Source organism: Pistacia vera, unplaced genomic scaffold (assembly GCF_008641045.1).
Source record: "Pistacia vera cultivar Batoury unplaced genomic scaffold, PisVer_v2 Contig754, whole genome shotgun sequence".
Taxonomy (NCBI): Eukaryota; Viridiplantae; Streptophyta; class Magnoliopsida; order Sapindales; family Anacardiaceae; genus Pistacia; species Pistacia vera.
Genome location: NW_022196617.1, coordinates 153273 through 173071, shown reverse-complemented (window position 1 = coordinate 173071; position 19799 = coordinate 153273). Strand labels below are relative to the sequence as shown.

Sequence of the window (19799 nt, the reverse complement as noted above, 5' to 3'; positions counted from 1 at the left end):
TCCGTTGATATATTATAGGCCCCGTAACTCCTCTTCTTAGATCAAAAGTTATGATCGTTTAAAGTTGACTTTCCCGTGTTTGAGCTTTTGACGCTCAGCCCTATCTGGGAATTCATCGGCTAGATGTTCTATATCAAAAAAACCTATCCTCAAATAAGAAATTAAATGAATTGTTTTCATAAACATTTAGGAATTTGTGGATGATGTGTTGCTCTTAGCCTGAGATGAAGCAGCTGAAGTATTAGTCCGTGACTGTGAACTCTGGCTGGAAGATGATTCGGTGAAGAAAATTATCTGTTCCGGATTATCCACAAATACTTGGAGAGTTCTTGGAATTGGAGAACATCTCACATTCAAAACCCCCTCAAGTATCTGAACTGCTTGACCCATTGTTGGCCTGTGAGTTTGATCATCTTGGATGCACCATACAGCCATTTTACAAATTCTTGAAAGCTCCTCCACATTAGCATTCTCCTCCAGCCTTGGATCTAGTAGGCTGAGGACATCACCCCCTTCCGCAATTACGCTTGCAGCCCAAATTGGGAAGAATTTCATTCGTCCATTTCCTGAATGCTCTGAGTTTCTGTTTCCTGAAATAATTTCAAAAAGCATCATCCCATAACTATAAACATCTGCTTTGGCTGTTATGGCCACTCCTGAAATCCATTCTGGAGCAAGATAACCTCTTGTTCCTCTCATGGTTGTTAGGACTCGGCTTAATTCTCTTCCCATCAACTGTGCCAGCCCAAAATCTGCCACTTTTGGACAAAATTCAGCATCTAATAGAATGTTCTTGGGCTTTATGTCACAGTGAATGATGCGATCTCTACATTTTTCATGGAGATAAGTTAAGCCTCTGGCTATCCCCAATGCAATTTCATATCTTCTTTTCCAATCTAGAACCTCTGAAGTCTTTTCAGGGAAGAGAGTGGAATTCAAAGAACCATTTGGCATGAAATCATAGACCAATAGCCTTTTAGTACCTTCAGAACAGAATCCAATAAGCCGAACTAGATTGACATGTTGGATATTACCTATTGTGCTGACTTCTGTTCGGAATTGCTTCTCTCCTTGGCTCAAACTTTCAAGCTTCTTCACTGCTATGACACTTGAATTGGGTAAAACCCCTTTGAAAACAGAACCAAAACCTCCCCCACCCATTTTTTCTGAGAAATTCTGTGTCGCATTTTGCAAATCTTTGTATGCAAATGCCATTAGTGAACCCTCAACTGCGTTGGTTGTTTTGATTGTTTTCTTTCTCCTTCTTAAATATAGAAACACAAGAAGGCCTAAGGCAACTACAAGTGCCACTAAGCCCACAACACCACCAATAACTCTTCCCCTTTTGGGACTTGAAAACTCTGAAGCAGCAAGCTTGATATAAAGAGTTGCTCCATCTGAGACGCCTTGCTGCACACTCAACAGATTTTCAGATTTTCAAACCAAATCCAACACTGATTATCTTCAAATGCATAAGCAGTGCAAGAGCAATTATTCAAGCAGATTGTTTCACACTCGTCTACACTCCGTACTGCCACAGATTGTGGATTTTCGGGCAATGCCATGTTCGAATTTTTTAAAAATTTATCCCTCTTTCCATTGGCTACACTATTATTTTGACACTGCAGTTGGGTTTTCCTCTCACAACCATTAGAATAATCCCCCAAGTTCCAATCATGCTCTAATTTTGGCTGAAAACCTTGCAAACAATCACAGGACATAGTTTGATTAGTGCAGCGCCCAAATGCACCACAATTCGCGTAGACTCCTCATTGTCTGGGGACGGACCAAAACAGAAGCCAAGATTTTATACTGTCTAACCGATTTGTTTGCTTAATCTGCCCTGAAATATCGATAAAACATCGAGAAATAATGGTGCTGGTATTTTTCATTGAATATGTAAAATAGCTCTCTGTTTCATTGGAAAAATAGCTAAAATCGAAGATATAATTTTGTGTCATTTCAGGAACCCCCTCGAACAATTTTTTATTCTCATCCCAAGGTCCACTGAACCAGTTCAGCAGAGACTTATTCCACAATATAACAAAAGAATTGGATTCAACTGGGTCTACCTCAAGAGAGAAGAGACCCGGTGCAGGATCTTCTACATTCTTCCATGAAATGAGACGTTTGCTTTCTTTGGTCCGCTTGTCAAGTCCCATCTTCATTCCAGGGATAAATGTATGGGTTGGATGATCAAAAATTTCCCACAATGATGTTGATGAATTACCAGACAACTCTCTCAAAACAAGATTTCCTTCATCCAGAAGAATAGCTTCGAGAGAACTTGTGGTGGTAGAGGTGATACTTGTGGACCAAACTGGCACTTTGGACTCGTCAAAAAGGACTAAATTACCATCTGAGATTCTTAAAACTGAGAAATATTTATCAGAAACTGGTTTCTCTCTATTTGCCACCCAAACGACAGTTTGTAAAGATATTTTATCGTACCACATGCCAATATAGTAGTTTGAAGATTTACCTGGCTTGAAGAAGCCTAATTTAAAGACCCCACCTGCAGAAAGAATAGTTTGATCACCGGAGAGAGATTGGTTTGCAGAGATGGTGTCAGCTCCAGAAGAGACATGAAATTTGAGGGAGAAACACATGAAAAGAAAGGAAATCATCAACCATGGTCTGTACTTGGTATCCATGGCTGCAACAAATTCTGTGCGGTAAAAAATAGAGATTCAAGAATAAAAGAAACTATCTATTATGTTTGCATACATGTGAAATTAGACAGAACAGGGAAGAAGAACATGTGAAATTAGATGAGATTTCAGTTTCTGCGACTAGAGATCCCAGAAACATTTGCCCTTCCTCTTGCGCACTCCATAAAAGAAAAGTCAAAGGAAAGACTTTTTGAGATTGACTATCCATAACTCCGAACTTTCACGATTTCTTACATTTCAAAACTTTAATATCCATTTTAAGGACATTTAGTTCATATTCGGGTGCTATAGGCTCTTTTACTGGTCTTGTTTGGGGCCTGCCTTTTTGTTTTGTTGTGTCTGTCTTGACCTTGGTGGACTTGCCCCACTTTGATGATTTGTGGCGGCTTTTTTGTTGAGTTGTCCTTATGCTACTTGGTTGATGGTCCTGGCTTTTGTTCTTCTGATTCAAGTGTCCTGCTGGCATGTCACAACTGCCGTGTTGGGAAGCCGCTGCTGCTGCATTTTTTCTACACTTGTTGCCATTTCTCTTTTTGTATAGTCACTCCACCCCAAGATGTTCTTGGCTGTATTTGGGGTGTGGGTGGGTGTGTAAATGATTGTACATTGTTTTTGCTCTTTTTGTTTTGTGCCGTCCGTTGATTTTGTTTAGGGACAGAAAATTGAAGAAATAGGAGATAACCTTATGTATGGGAAAATTATCTATAATAATAATGTTGATTATGGTGATGGGTTTCAGTCTTTCTGAGCTTTCATGTAGCTGAGCCAACAGAAGAGACCATGCATGAGTTTATATACAAGATTCACTTTTACGTAAGTTTAACTTCTGTTCCAAGTGAATCATGTCTCAGGAAAAGTTGTCCTCTGCTCTCTCTTTCCCTTTGAATAGGTTTAGGTGGGTGGAGCCGTAGAGGGCTTAGATGCTGCTTATTTTACTAGTCCAGATAACGTGATTATTGAGCTCCTGTTAGACCAACTCTGCTTTATAATTTGACCACAAGTGCTCTTTAGAATTACTTTACTTCATGAGCATCAAAAGCAAGCTTTCAATGAGAGACTAGTGTTATTTGCATCAGCAAAAGAATTTATGAGGTTGGAAAATTACATAACCGAATGAAAATTCAAGCATATTCCATTCATCATCCACCTATTGTTCCTACAATCATGCCCTTCCCTAATTCACTCCAAAGAGAAACCATTGATTATAGCAATTATATGTACATTCGATCACTCAATGGAAAACTGTGTATATTTATAGGATCAATATACATTTGTTTTGTATCAATTTATTCTCGTTTCAAACAATTGGGCTCCTTGATGCTTTGGCTGGAAACACCAAGTTCTAGTCTTAAGGCTTCAAACTTGGATTTGCACAAGGCCTTTGTCAAAATGTCAGCGACTTGATCTTCTCCTCTGCAGTGCACTAAGCTCACTTCTTTGCACTGTTCAGCTTCCCTAACAACATGATACTTAATCTTGATATGCTTAGTTCTGCCATGGAGTACAAGGTTCTTTGCCATTGCCACAGCCGACTAGTTATCACACAGGATTAATGTAGGATCACCCTGCACTTGGTGCAAATCATCCAGCATCTTCCTCAGCCACACAGCCTGGTTCACTGCTACTACAGTAGAGACATATTCAGCTTCAGCAGTAGATTGTGCCACAGTCTCCTGCTTTCTTGACAACCAGCATATTGCATCCTATTCAGATAAAATACATAACCAGAGGTGCTTCTAGCATCATCTAGGGATCTACCCCAGTCACTATCAGAATACCCCAACAATTTCAGACTTTCGGCTTTCCTAAAATAGATGCCTAACATGCTGGTTCCTTTTATATACCTCAGCACACGTTTAGCAGCCTTAAAGTGCAGTTTACTTGGGTTGCTCATAAACCTTGAAAGATAACTTGCAGTGAACATAAGGTTAGGTCTGGTGGCTGTGTAGTACAGCAAACTTCCCACTAAGCTTCTGAATTTCCCTTCATCTACCCTCTCTGCACCATCAGTTTTGCTCATTTCAGGTTGGGAACCAGTGGGGTATCCACTGGTTTACAATTCTCCATTCCAAACTTCATGAGAAGCTCAGTTGCATATCTCTGTTGGCACACAAAAATCTCACCTGCAGTCTGACTTATCACCATGCCTAGGAAATATTTCATCAATCCTAAATCAGTCATTTCAAACTTAGTTTGCATGGCTGACTTAAACTGGTCCAATTCTTCAGGATTGCTACCTGTCACCAACAAGTCATCAACGTAGAGAGAAACCACAGCTAATCCTCTATCAGTTTTCCTAATGTAGAGAATGTGTTCATTAGGACTTCTAGTGTAACCAAGGCTACACAAATGGTCATTTGTCCGGCTGTACCAAGCTCTAGGGGCCTACTTCAAGCCATACAAGGCTTTCTTTAGCTGATACACATGATCCTTTTTGCCCTCAACCTTGTAGCCTTTCGGTTGCTCCACAAAAATCTCCTCTGAAATCCACCCATTCAGGAATGCCGATTTGACATCTAGCAGGAAAATTTTCTAGTTAAACTGAGCTGCAAGTGCTAACAACAGCCTGATTGTGTCTTGCCTAGCTACCGGGGCAAATGTTTCTAAAAAGTCAATACCTGGTTGTTGTGCAAAGCCCTTCACCAGTAGCCTTGCTTTATGCTTGTAGATTGAGCCATCAGGATTGATTTTCAGTTTGAAAATCCATTTCACTTGAATTACTTTCCTTTTTTCTGGTCTTGGTACCAATTTCCAGGTTTGGTTTTTATCAATCATGTTGAGCTCCTCCTACATTGCAGCCCTCCACAGTTCAGACTTGGCAGCTTCAAGGTAACATCTTGTTTCCACCACTGCCATATTGCACCTTTCGTATACATTAGCCAGTGATCTTGTCCCTCTAACGACATGTTCTTCTTCCTCATCTGAATCTGCCTCTTGGATTAGCCTCTCATTCATCTCTTCTTGTCTTGATTCAGCCTACAGATCAACCCTTTTTTCTTCCCAGTTCTAGACTCCACCTTCATCAACCTTTATGTCTCTTGTGATTACAATCTTCCTAGACTCAGGGATATAAACTCTATAGGCTTTAGAGTTGCTGCTGTAGCTTATAAGTATCCTAATTTCAACCTTATCATCCAATTTGGATCTTTTGCTTGCTGGGATCATTACATAGGCTATACTTCTAAATACTTTCAAGCTCCCTACAGCTGGATTGACTCCACTTCATACCTCAATTGGTGTTTGATGTTTGACTGCTATGGTGGGCAGCCTATTTAAGAGAAAAACTGATGTATTAACAGCTTCAGCCTAGAACATTTTAGGAAGGTTCTTTTCAGCCATCATGCACCTAGCCATTTCCATAATGGTTCGGTTTCTTCTCTCACAAACACCATTCTGCTGAGGGGTGTACAGGGCTATGAACTGCTGCTAAATTCCAGCTACACTGTAGATTGTGCTGAATTTAGTTGAGGTGTACTCTGTCCCGTTGTCACTCCTTACAGTTTTGATCAATGTTCCAGCTTCATTCTCCACCAACAACTTGAATTTCTTAAACACAGCAGCCACCTTTGAGTAATCATCAATGAAGAGTACAAAGTACCTGTTGCCATTTAAGGATTCAGTCTTCATAGGACCACACACATCTGTGTGGATCAATTGCAGCTTGTGACTAGCTCTCTAGGTTTGATTTGAAGGGAATGATGGCCTGCTAAGTTTGCCAAGTTGGTAGGCTGTGCATAAGGACTTTTTCTCCTCTATTTCGGGCAAATCCAACACCATGTCTCTTGTCTTGAGTTCTTTAATTCCTAAGTAGTAAAAGTGGCCAAGCCTTTTATGCCACAACTCAGACTCTTCAACCTTGCTGGTTAATGCTGAATTTAGTGGTTTTTTCCACTTTACTGGGAAGCTTTTTCCTAGCATCCTAACACTCATCAATTTATTTCCCTCACAATCCTTTATTACACAAGCATGATTTTGAAAATGTAAAGTGTAATTCTTCTCTAACATTTGACCTACACTTAACAGATTTTGTGCAATTTCAGGGACAAATAAAACATTTGAAATGATCTTGGTACTTGCTTGAGTTTGGACTGCCACATCTCCAATCCCTTTTGCCTCCACATATTCACCATTTCTAACCTTGACCTTGGAGCTGTAGGTTCTGTCCATCCTAACAAATTTCTCCAGTTTTGTTGCCATGTAGTTAGTACAACCACTATCTATTAGCCAAACATCACCGCTGGTCTGCATGGAGTAGCATGAAGCTACAAACAGCTGCTTGGGCTCACTGCCCTACTACTGGTCTTCTGCACTTTGTGCTTGCTGTGATGGCTATGCACCTTTGTTCTTGCACACCTTTTCAATGTGCCCAAACTGTATGCACCCCCTGCATTGGATCCCAGGTCTGAACCAACACTTACTGTCTGGATGTCCCTTTTTTTTGCAGTGGGAACATGGTGGATAATTCCTTCCTCCACAAGGTTTTCCCCACTGTCCACCAGTTCTCTCTTTTCCTCTCTTATCTCCAGCATATTTCCTATTGCTTTCCTGCACATTCAATCCCTTTTGAGCAGCCATCATTGCACCTTCATTGGAGTCTTCTTGCCTTATGAACCTTCTCTGTTCTTGGGCTTGCAGGGCATGAACCAATTCGGTGAGGCTGATTTGGGAGAGGTCCTTTGAATCTTCTAAGGAAGATATCTTGGACTCAAATCTTTCGAGTAGACTGACTAACACTTTCTCAACTATCATCTTGTCACTTATCTCAGCTCCCAACAATCTAATCTTGTTCACCACACTCATAAGCCTATCTACATACTCTTTTACTTTCTCTACCTCATGCATTCTTAGCATTTCAAACTCTCTCCGCAGGTTCATAACTTGCATATTGCGGGTTGCATCACTTCCCATGAACTCCTCCCTCAATCTATCCCAAGCTTCCTTTGCAGTTTCACATGCCATTATCCTTGTAAATACAAGGTTTGTTACTGCAGAGTGTATGTGAGAAAGAGCTCTTGGGGCTTTGGACAATTCCTCCTCATACATCCTTATTTGATTCAAAGTTGGGTTTGAACCAAGCTGCGATGGTTGTTTCTCCTTTTCCACATACTGTCATAGCCCTTGCCCTCTTAGGTAGGCTTTCATTCTAACAGCCCAGATGTGATATTGGTCCCCATTGAACACTAGAGGTGAGAGAGAAGCCAACTGAGTTGCCATGCAGAACCAGGTTGCAATTTTTTGGAAAGTGTTGTTCTTGCGGAAGGTTGAAGTTTGATGGTGATTCATGATGTTTTTTGAGTGAGTTTTTTTTTTAGATGATGGTTTGTTAATGCAGCTCTGATACCATGTTAGCGTTTAAGCTAATGCCGGATGTGCAAAGAAAAGGAGAGCTGAAGAGAACTGATTCAAATTCATTAGCCGACAAAAACTTGCATATAACATGCTTTAGCTTGCTGTTACAACCACTGTCAGTAACTTTTACATAATCTCAGCTAATCCACACATATCTAACTACTACATTACAAATTGGAGAAAATTAGCTGAGTCACCAAATTCAAATTTAACACACAAGCTGACAAATTAAGCCTAAACTACTGCACTCAAAAACAGCACCATGCACGTCCCTTTGGTTACTGCAAAACCAGCTTCAAACTTTCAGTTCCAGCAAAACATACTTCCAACACAACATTAACCTTCAACAGCTTCCTTCATGAACCTTCCTGCTTCTTGTGCTCATATACTGCCACCACCAACCCAAAACAACTTATATTCTCACCTAGTCACCTCATGAATTCCCCTTCTCTTTGAAGCTTTTGGCCTCTAGTTGATGCGATAGATATACCCACCCAGATACTTCAGTGCCCACAATCACTTCATCATTCTCTTCTTATAATTTTTATTACAATTCCCTTTCGACATTCTTGTTCTATTACAAGTTTCTTGCTTGTAAGACATCGATGTACAACAAAAACATAACTTGAGTAAAGAAATATATGTTTTTGATAGAACTTACAAGTTCAAGAGTTTGTTATAAAGGTGTTTGGCCACCAATTGATGCATGAGCAAAAACTAAGGGAACCACTTAAAATAATTTCGTACACCGAGCATAATAGTACAAAGACCAATTATTTGGAGTGTCATATTGAGAACTATACGAGCTATATAATTCACATCTAAATGATGAAGACAACATCATGAGATTGCACATACATGTGATACAAACAAAGCTCATTCATCAGCGATCTCTCGGCTCGAGCACAACAATTTCCCTGACAACCTGAGCTTTGTCAGCCTCAAACTATTCATCCTCTGCAACAGAACATACATAAAATGTAAACACAATCTGAAGCATATATGATGCTTAGTGTTGACAGAAACTCGTTACTTTTCTACCTTTATCAGTTTTAAGATCAGCAAACAAGCAGAGAAGCTTGCTTCTATTTGCGACAAGTATGCTTACGATATCTGGAGGTTTATTTTGATTAGCAGCGAACAACTGTAAAATGCACAGTTACACAAATGAGCATATGGTACCTAAAAACATCTTCTGAATTGTGAATTCACAATCTACACCTACAGTCTCACCAAAACACAATACCTTGAAAACATGAAATGCTTCTATCTGAATACTCTTGCTAGACTCCTGCAAAAGAGAACCATTTAACACATCAAAGTTTAGTTCATTATAAAAAATTTCATAGTCAGGTTATTTTTCATCCAAGGCTAGCAAGATATATTCCATATGCAATCTGGGAGCCGTGTCTTGCTCTCAGAAGATTCATAAGTATCCTCAAGTTGTCCCTTGAGCTCACATATTTTGTCATCACAACGAAATTAGAGCGATCTAGTAATATATCCACCAACAACTGTAAGAAATAAAGACATTCAGTAGAAAGTATAACTCTCAAAACCACCGACCAGAAGTTCCAGAACTGCTAATATCTTCTCCTGAAACTCAAAGCTTCCCTTAAATCTTCTGGAAATCTTCATATACAGCTAAATATCCATGATACCATCTGTTGTGAGGTGGCAATTGATTTATGCCCATGTGGAAGTCAAAGTTTAATTTGGGCAGTCAAAGTCATTTTGCTAAAGCTAAGGGGCAGTTATGTCAAAACCAGTCTTCAATAAACCTAATTCAAATTAGGTTTTGCTCATTTTTCATTTCTCTCGAGTTTTCTCTCTTGGTTAACATAGAGAGAAAAGTTTGTTACGAAATGTTAGATGCGCTGGAGTTTCGAAGAGCGTTGATGGAATCAACGGTAGTGGTAGGTCTTAGCTAGATTGTTTTTCTATTTTCCTCTTCTGTATAAATCTATACTAATGCTTGGTTATTTTCGGTGTGTGGTGTATGAGAGGTGTTGAGATCTAGGTTTACAGAAGGGTGTGTGCACTGTGTAAAGGGTGAGCGTATCTTTGTAAGATTCTCTTATTCTCATAGTGAAAATCAACTTATTGCCTTGGAGAGTGGATGTAGGTAATCTATAAGATTATCGAACCACTATAAATCTTTGTCCCCTTTACATTTCAGTTTATTTATCTGCTGCATATATGTGGATTTTATCTGCTGCTTATATGTTGGATTTTATCTGCTGTTTGAATGTTGGTTTTCTTGCTTTTGGTTTTGCGGTTTGGTCTCTTAAGTTTTAACAAGTGGTATCAGAGCTAGGTTATCATTCTAGCACCTAGGGTTTTTCTAGGTTAAGAGATCTTTTGCGAATTTGAAGCATCTAGGCTTAGATCTGGGTTTCTTTTTTAACAGCTGCAAGTTAGGGTTTCTGTTTAAGTCTCGGGTAAATTGGGGCTTTTTACTCTAGGCATCTGTGAAGGGTGGGAACAAGGAAAATGTCTAAGTTTGAGGTGGAGAAATTCACAGGGGATAATGATTATGGATTGTGGAAGATGAAAATGAGGGCTATCTTAGTTAAGGATGGTTTGGCTGATACTTTAGAAGGTGAGGATAGTTTACCAGACTCCCTGTCTGAGAAGGAGAAGAAAAACCTGTTAGATAAAGCCTATAGTTCCTTAATTCTAGGTTTAGGGGATAAGGTCTTAAAGGAAGTTAAGAAAATGAAATCACCAGTTGAAATTTGGGAAAAACTAGACTCTTTATACTTGTCAAAGTCCTCTCTTAATAGGTTAGTTTTAAAACAGAAGCTGTTCAGTTTTAAAATGGATGAAAACAAAATATTAGGAGACAATATGAATGATTTTATGAAACTGGTACATGATCTAGAAGGGCTTAGTGTTAAGGTTGAGGATGAAGATCAAGCAGTAATCCTAATTAACTCACTTCCAAAAAATTTCTCTAACTTTGTGGACACCCTTAAGTATGGCAGGCAAACCCTTAAACTAGATGAAGTAGTGGTAGCAATTACTACTAAGGATGCTGAATTTAAAAAGGAAGGTAAACTAGATGGTGAGGGGTTTTATGTAAGAGGAAAACCTGATAAGAAAGGCCACAAGAAGGGGAATTTCAGGGGTAGATCAAAGTCTAAGTCTAAGTTCACTAGGAAATGTTTTCACTGTCATAAGGAAGGTCAATTTAAGAGGGACTGTCCTGATAGGAAGAAAAAGTCAGGGGAAAAGGATGCTAGTGGAAGTGTAGAAATAGCTTCTGATGGTTATGAGAGTTCTGATGTGTTAGTTGTTTCTGAAAATGAAACTGATGCTGAATGGGCACTTGATTCTGGCTGTTCTTTCCACATGACTCCAAATAGGAGTTTTCTGTCAAACTTTAAGAAACTTGAGTCTGGAAAGGTGTTGATGGGAAATAATGCAGCTTGTAGAGTCTTAGGAATAGGAGATGTAAGGCTGAATTTGCATGATGGAAGCTCAAAATGACTCACTGATGTTAGATACATACCAGAGCTAAAAAGAAACTTAGTTTCTCTAGGAAGTCTGGATTCAATTGGCTATTGTTATAAAGCTCAAGGTGGAGTTCTTAACGTAACTAAAGGGTCCTTAGTTGTAATGAAGGGTGAGATGAGGAATGGGTTGTATATTCTAAATGGTTCAACCATCACTGGAACAGCAGTAGTGTCCTTATCTCAGAAGTCTAATTAGACAACTTTATGGCATAGGAGATTAGGGCACATTAGTGAAAAAGGTTTAGTTGAGCTGGGTAAGCAAAAGGTTCTAAGAGGAGATAAAATAGAGAAGCTGGTTTTCTGTGATCAGTGCATTTATGGGAAGATGAACAAAATCAGATTTAGTGTGGGAAACCACTATTCTAAGTCTATTTTAGACTATATCCATTCAGATGTTTGGGGACCTACTAAATATCTATCCTTGGGAGGTTGTAGATATTTCATCAACATAATAGATGACTATTCTAGGAGGGTCTGGGTTTATTTCTTGAAAACTAAGGGAGAAGCTTTTAGGAAATTCAGAGATTGGAAAGTCATGATTGAAAACCAAACTGGGAAGAAAATTAGGAAACTTAGAACTGATAATGGTTTAGAATTCATAAATGAAGATTTTAATAATCTGTGTAGGGAAAGAGGAATTCTGAGGCATAAGACTGTAAGGCACACACCCCAGCAGAATGGTTTAGCAGAAAGGATGAATAGGACCATTCTAGAAAAGGTTAGAAGCCTATTAACCTGTTTTAAGTTACCCACCAAGTTTTGGGCAGAGGCTGCCCACACAGCAGTTTACCTAATTAACAGAATACCCTCATCTGCTATTAGTTTTAAAACACCCATGAAAAAATGGTCTGGGCATCCTACAAGCTATAGTAACCTTAGGGTTTTTGGCTGCACTGTTTTTGTTCATGAAAAAACTGATAAGTTACAACCAAGGGCTATTAGGTGCATTTTCTTAGGATATCCTGATGGCATTAAGGGTTACAAATGTTGGGATATTGGAGGGAAAAAGTGTATCATTAGTAGAGATGTCAGATTTAATGAAGATGAGTTGGGTATTTTGGGTCAGGAAGAGAGTAACAATGCAGATAGGACAGAGGTCTTAAATCTGGATCTAGGTGGAGATTTTTCAAGTTTGAACAATCTTATTTCAGACACTGTTTCAGATTCCCATACCCAGGAGGAAGAATCTAGCTTAGGTGAAAATGGTGATAATGATGATGATGGACATGACTTGCAAAATTATCAACTAGCTAGAGATAGGGAAAGAAGGGAAATTAGACCACCTAGAAGGTACTCACATGCTGACATGTTAGCATTTGCTCTTCAAATTGCTGAAGAGATTGATGATGAGCCTAGGACTGTTAAGGAAGCCATGATTAGTAAAGATTCCAGGGAATGGAAACTTGCCATGCAGGAAGAATATGAGTCTTTAATAAAAAATCAGACCTGGATCCTTGTTAACAAACCTGAAGGTAGTAGGGTGGTTAAGTGTAAATGGGTTTTCAAAAAGAAAGAGGGTATACCAGGGGTAGAAGCACCTAGGTTTAAAGCTAGGTTGGTAGCCAAAGGTTTCACAAAGGTTGAAGGAGTTGATTATAATGAAATTTTCTCACCAGTTGTGAGACATACCACTATAAGAATTCTTTTAGCCTTAGTAGCTCAGTTTGATTTAGAATTGGAACAATTAGACATCAAAACTGCTTTCTTGAATGGTGATTTAGAAGAAAGATTTCTGATGGAGCAGCCTGAATTGTTTAAAAAGGGGTCTACAAACCAGGTTTGTTTGTTGAAAAAATCACTGTATGGATTAAAGTAGTCACCTAGGCAGTGGTATAGAAAATTTGACTGGTTTATGGTGAATGCTGGATTTATTCGAAGTAGCTTTGATGGTTGCTTTTATTTTAAGTGTTTGTATAGTGAGTGCTACATTTATTTGGCTTTGTATGTAGATGATATGCTTGTAGCTTGTAAAGATCTTTCTGAAATTGCTAGGTTTAAGGAAGAGATGAGTAGACAATTTGAAATGAAAGACTTAGGGCAAGCTAAGAAAATCCTAGGAATGAATATTGAAAGGGATAAAAAAATTGGAAAATTGATCTTGTCATAAAAGGAATATGCTGGAAAAGTTATCAGGAAGTTTAATATGAGTAATTCCAAACCTGTCAAAACATCCTTAGGACAGCACTTTAAACTCAGTTCAGTTCAATGCCCAGAAACAAAAGAAGAAAGGAAGGAAATGAACTGCATTCCATATGCAAATGCAATAGGGAGCTTGATGTATTTGATGGTGCGTATCAGACCTGATTTAGCCTTTGCAGTTAGTTCTGTAAGTAGGTTTATGAGTAATCCTGGGAAGAATCATTGGGAAGCTGTAAAATGGATGCTTAGGTATGTGAGGGGTACAATGACTACTGGTATTATTTATAGTAGGGAGCAAAATTAGGGAAATATCATTGTAGGATATGTGGATGTTGATTATGCAGGAAATGTAGACAATAGGAAATCCATGACTTGTTTCTGTTTCTCTTTTTGGAATAATCTGGTTTCTTGGAAAGCTAATCTGCAGGCAATTGTTACTTTGTTAACTACGAAAGCAGAATACATTGCCATTACAGAGGCTGTTAAAGAAGCAATGTGGCTCAAAGGAATGCTTGAAGAAATGGGTTTGAACCAGCAGCAGGTTCCAATCAAGAGTGACAGCCAAAGTGCAATTTTTCTATGTAAAAATCAAGTGTTTCATGAGAGATCAAAACACATTGATGTCAGGCTACATTTTATAAGGAATTTGATTGAAGATAAAGCCATCAAGGTGGAGAAAGTTCCTAGTTGTGAAAACCCAGCAGGTATGTTCACCAAGTCAGTTGTCTTGGACAAGTTAAGGCTCTTTAAGAGCCTTCTTCACATTGAAGAAAAGTAGAAGGAATTTCCAGGGCAGTAAGTAAGGGCAATGATCAAGTGCCAAGGTGGAGATTTCTTGTAAGGTGGCAATTGATTTATGCCCATGTGGAAGTCAAAGTTTAATTTGGGCAGTCAAAGTCATTTTGCTAAAGCTAAGGGGCAGTTCTGTCAAAACCAATCTTCAATAAACCTAATTCAAATTAGGTTTTGCTCATTTTTCATTTCTATCGAGTTTTCTCTCTTGGTTAACAGAGAGAGAAAAGTTTGTTACGAAATGTTGGATGCGTTGGAGTTTCGAAGAGCGTTGATGGAATCAATAGTAGTGGTAGGTCTTAGCTGGATTGTTTTTCTGTTTTCCTCTTCTATATAAATCTATATTAATGCTTGGTTATTTTCGGTGTGTGGTGTATGAGAGGTGTTGAGATCTAGGTTTGTGCACTGTGTAAAGGGTGAGCGTATCTCTGTAAAATTCTCTTATTCTCATAGTGAAAATCAGCTTATTGCCCTGGAGAGTGGATGTAGGTAATCTATAAGATTACCGAACCACTATAAATCTTTGTCCCCTTTACATTTCAGTTTACTTATCTGCTGCATATATGTGGATTTTATCTTCTGCTTATATGTTGGATTTTATCTGCTGTTTGAATGTTGGTTTTCTTGCTTTTGGTTTTGCGGTTTGGTCTCTTTAAGTTTTAACACCATCCACACTATTAGACAAGAACTACTCTACTCTCTCTAAAATTAATTTTGGCATGAGCAAAGCATTGGCATAGTTTAAATACATTTTATTATTCATAAGTAAGCACAGAAACACTGATTACTCCAGCTACTAAATCGATATCCAACATGAAAACACCAAAAGCAAGTTTTCAGGCCAGATGCCACAAGTTCCAGAAACAACAAGGAATTCCAAACATTCAGACATCTGCATATATAAATCATTTAAGGCTTCTTTATCATAAGTGGAAGATATCATAAATTAGTCATACCTTGATAGCTTGTCGTCTTGTGATGTAATTGGAAGATTCCAACAGTTTTGGGTTATAATCCGCAAAAAACTGAAACCAGCAAAGAATGTTAAATTCTGCTGAAACTGGGAAGAGCAGAATTTTAAAAGCCTGAGGTTAATTGAACTTTTAGACTATAAAGAACCATGAAAATTATTAATTAAAATCATGATCATGAATTCAAATTCTGGTATTATTAACATAACAAAAATTCAATGCAGACTAATTCACTTTCAAACAAGAGGTATGGAAATGAAATTGGAAAGGGAACAAAAAAAAATCTTCTACTGAAATGGAGTTATACAAGGCATTTCCCAATTTGTATTCCTGTTTTCCTCACTGAGTTACTTTATCTACTTTTGGTATTCTTGCAAAGTACACCACAAGATGCAAAGCATGCTTTTCCTCTGGTGTCCATGTGGGCATAGACATACACAGACATGTATGCATAAAATATTCATATAAAATCTTATGGAAGCAACACTTACCCAGTCATAATTCTTAGAAGGAAATTCAGCCACAGTAGATTTATGCCTTACCAGCAATTCCTGAAAGGAAGGATATTAATATCATCATATGTAAGTATTGCAACTGCAAGTGTAATACTTGGAAGTATAATTGCTGCAAATTTGCATAGTCAGACTACGACAATATCCTAGTTAATGAAGTTTGCTAAATTATTCAACCTTAAAAGTTGCAGCAGCATCTGCAGCAATATCGAAATTTGGAAGCTGTATATAGTCAAAGAACTTCTTCATGTGCTGTGATTCCAACACATACCTGTAAATCATACCAAAGATACTAAAGCACTCAGGAAACCTATTTATCAAAAAATAAAGGAATTTGAAGATCTTGACCAAAACACATATATGATTGTCCTGCAACAACAATAAGGGAGCATATGCGTCATTCAGAAAAACCTCAACAAGTGCAATCGGTCATTAGCTTGAATTTGATATACATGTGGTACACAGATTTTATCTTAAGAAACCAAATTCAATCAGGATAAACAGTTATATCTTTACCAAAACTCTAAAACAGAGTATCGTGCTAAGGGATTCTAACAGATTAGCATGAGGCATTGAAGGAAAATTAGGCTGCAATGTGCCTTTTACTCTTCTGACATTTCAGTTTGCACATATTTCCCAGCATATGATGTTAAATTTCACTTGACAAAGAAGATGACGATTTACATTAACTGCCAGGTGAAAAATTTTTATGTACAAGATTTTGGTGACATAACTGCCCTTCCTTCCATCTCATCAGATTCACTTTTACTACTGTTCTAACTTCTAAGTGAATCATGTCTCAGCAAACGGTGTCTTTTGCTCTCTGTTTTTCTTGACCAGGTGGGTAGAGCCGTAGAGGTTGCTAATTTTACTAGTCCACGTGATCATTGAGCTCCTGTTAGACCAACTCTGCTTTATAATTTGACCACAATTGCTCTTTAGAATTACTTAACTTCGTGAGCATCAAAAGCAATCTTTCAATGAGAGACTAGTGTTATTTGCATCAGCAAAAGAATTTATGAGGTTGGAAAATTCCCAATTGTTTGAAATGAGAATAAATTGATTCAGAATGAATATATACGCATTTTATAAATATATGTAGTTTTCGATTGGTCGAATGTACATATAATCACTATAATTAATAATTTCTCTTTGGAGTGAATTAGGGAAGGGCATGATTGTAGGAACAATAGATAACAAGGTTAGAATGGCCCAATCATAAATGGTAGGTGGATGATGCATGGAATATGCTAATATGCTGAAGTTTCATTCGGTTAAGTTCACTCGTGACTGCCAAATTTCAATCATAAATTGACAGCTTCCTTCATAAACCTTCCTGCTTCTTGTGCTCATATACCACCACCACCAACCCAAAACAACTTTATTCTCACCTCCACTTCCTCAATTCCCCTTCTCGTTCAAGGCTTCGGCCTCCGGTTGATGCCATAGATATACCCACCCACATACTTCAGGACCCACAATCACTTCATAATAATGCATTCTCTACTTAAAAGTTTTTACTACAATGCCCCTTTGTTGGAGTTGTCGACTACTTCAACATTAATGGGTTATGCAGACATATTCAGGGGTTCCGCTACCCGGTCAGCAGGCGGGGGTCACGGGGGCAGCGCCCCTGGGCCCGTAGGCGGTTTGGGCCTTTTTCATGTATAACCGCTATATGATTTCTTGAAGTTATTAATTTCTTATTGGAATAAAAATCCTTGTAAAACTAGGTTTTATCATTTAAACCTAGTATATAAACATATTTTTCTCTTGTTATGAGTGATAGTAAATTATAGGACAATTCATTCATTGTAAACGAGAGAGGAGAGAAAGTATTGCAATAACATTGACTCAACTAGACGTAACCCATATTGGGTAAACCAAGATAAATCGTGCGTGTTATTTTCTTTATGTTTATTATCTGTGATTTGCTTTATTGTTGTTTTATTCTCGCTACTATCTCTTTTTCGTTCACGTTCAATATTCTTGTTCTACTACAAGTTTCTCGCTCGCCCGTAAAGAAAAATATATTTTTGATAAAAGTTCCAAGAGTTTGTTATAAGGGTGTTTGTCCACCAAGTGATGCATGAGCATAAAACCAAGTGTACCACTTAAAATAATTTCGTATGCAGTTTTATTCTTGTATGCAAATGCCGCCTATGAACCCTCTATTGCTCTGGTTGTTTTTGATTGTTTTATTCGTCCTTCTCAAATATACAAACACAACAAGGCATAAGAGTGTTGGAATAAGGAATATATTAAATAAATTGAATGAAATGAAATATGGTGGTATAAGTTAAGAATTTGAAAGATGAAAGGTCAATGGATTAATGGAGGAGGTTTTAAAGTAAATAAGGGTGAAATTCAATTTTTATCCCACCTTGAGTAGTATAAAAATGTGTTTTTCCTCTCATTTTAAACACACACAAAAATTAAGAGTTTTTTCAATCTTTTATTCTCTCTAGTTTTTAAGGTTTTCATTGGTGCTTCTCTTTCTATTCATTTGTCGTTGTATCTTAGAAAACAGACGCTACTTAAATCCTTGTGCACCCGAGTGAAAGAGATGAATTTGTTTTAAGGAAATTGTGTGTTACACAAGCCTAAGCCTCGACATTCATCCTAATGTTATATTCTCTTTACCGGATATCTTCCTATTATTCTAAAGGATCTTCTACACGTGATCAAATTGTTGATATTATTAATTTTATTGTATTGTCATTTTATTTTATTGATATTTAGTTATATTGTTTTATATTCAATATATTTCTTATTTGCGTTGCTAATATAATAATTGATTATTTTTATTAACAAAGAGAACTACAAGTGCCACAGAGCCCTCGACTGCTCCAATAACTGTTCCCTTTAACTTTTGGGACTTGAAAACTCTGAAGTTGCAAGCTTGATAGAAAGAGTTTTTCCATCTGAGGCGCCTAGCTTTATGCCCAACAGATTTCTAAACCAAATGGAACACTGATAGTCTTCACAGGCATAAGCAGTGCAAGAACAATTATTCAAGTAGGTTGTTTCACATTCAGCGCCACTTCCCACTGACACAGATTGTGGATTTTTGGGCAAAGCCATGCTCGAATTGGTAAAAAAATTATCCTTGAAATTCAGCCCTCGTTTTCATTGGTAGAATAGTTGAAATCGTAGATATAATTTTCTCTCATTTCAGGAACACCGTCGAACAACTTTGGATTCTGGTTCCAAGGTCCACTGGACCAGTACCTGTGAGATTGAGAGTTTGTGTAAAACCCCATTTCTAATTTAGTTATACCATGAATTTTATTTAGTTATTTACCTCTCTTTCTATTTGATTTTATGGTATTGTTGTAAGAAATGGGTATTTCTGTCAGTTTTTAAAGTTTGCATTAAGTGGTGAAAACGAAAGAAATAAATTCTGATGGGTTTGCATGTATCAAGAGGGAAAAATCTGGACACTTTGTTAGGAGAAGCTTATGTGGTGGGGTTAGTGAAATTAAGAGATTTTGGGGGCTCAGATTTATAATTTCAGAAAAAAACTGTTTTAGATATAAAAAAAAAAAACTGGCTGTTCGCCCAAATGAAGATGAAGAAAAAGCTCAAATAGGAGAGAGAAGGAGAGAAAGAAAGGAAGGAAGAAGAGCAGAAGAAGAAGAAGAGAATAGAAGAAAGAGGTGTTTCGGTCTAGAGATAGAGTGAGAGAGGAAGAGCGAAGCAAAAATGGAGGATGAGAATCTTGAGATATTGAAGTAGATCCCACCATTTTTTATTTCGGGTGTGGAGGAAGACAGTGCTTGAGGTTTCCTTTCAAAGTTCTGTTGAGCTAGAATAGTGAGTGGATCTAAATTGTTTTCCTGAAAA

General features: G+C 37.9%; 2 protein-coding genes and 1 pseudogene across 2 annotated transcripts; all 3 read right to left on the bottom strand.

Annotated features, from left to right (window-relative positions):
* Positions 1 to 106: 106 nt before the first annotated feature.
* On the bottom strand, positions 107 to 2756 carry LOC116115841 (annotated as a pseudogene).
* Positions 2757 to 4688: 1932 nt separating this feature from the next.
* LOC116115815 (uncharacterized mitochondrial protein AtMg00810-like) lies at positions 4689 to 5627 on the bottom strand. Its single transcript, XM_031401950.1, has 2 exons — positions 5464 to 5627; positions 4689 to 4968 (listed from the first exon to the last, which is right to left on the bottom strand). The coding sequence occupies exons 1-2, from the start codon at positions 5625 to 5627 to the stop codon at positions 4689 to 4691; spliced, it is 444 nt and encodes a 147-aa protein (XP_031257810.1).
* Positions 5628 to 8967: 3340 nt separating this feature from the next.
* On the bottom strand, positions 8968 to 19037 carry LOC116115814 (putative MO25-like protein At5g47540). The gene is made up of 8 exons (XM_031401949.1): positions 18841 to 19037; positions 16131 to 16263; positions 15933 to 15992; positions 15427 to 15495; positions 9437 to 9535; positions 9268 to 9312; positions 9063 to 9165; positions 8968 to 8978 (listed from the first exon to the last, which is right to left on the bottom strand). Exons 1-8 carry the CDS (start codon positions 19035 to 19037, stop codon positions 8968 to 8970), a joined length of 717 nt encoding a protein of 238 aa, XP_031257809.1.
* Between the last annotated feature and the right edge of the window lie 762 nt (positions 19038 to 19799).

Excerpts from the sequence above, each read along its gene's own strand:
- LOC116115815 (XM_031401950.1), bottom strand. The coding sequence starts at position 5,627 with ATGAATGAGAGGCTAATCCAAGAGGCAGATTCAGATGAGGAAGAAGAA. Across the intron at positions 4,969-5,463 it reads GAACTGTGGAGGGCTGCAAT|GAAAACTGATAGAGGATTAG; the intron begins GTAGGAGGAGCT and ends TCTCTACATTAG.
- LOC116115814 (XM_031401949.1), bottom strand. The coding sequence starts at position 19,037 with ATGGCTTTGCCCAAAAATCCACAATCTGTGTCAGTGGGAAGTGGCGCT. Across the intron at positions 15,993-16,130 it reads ATGCTGCTGCAACTTTTAAG|GAATTGCTGGTAAGGCATAA; the intron begins GTTGAATAATTT and ends CCTTCCTTTCAG. Across the intron at positions 9,166-9,267 it reads AAGCATTTCATGTTTTCAAG|TTGTTCGCTGCTAATCAAAA; the intron begins GTATTGTGTTTT and ends TGCATTTTACAG.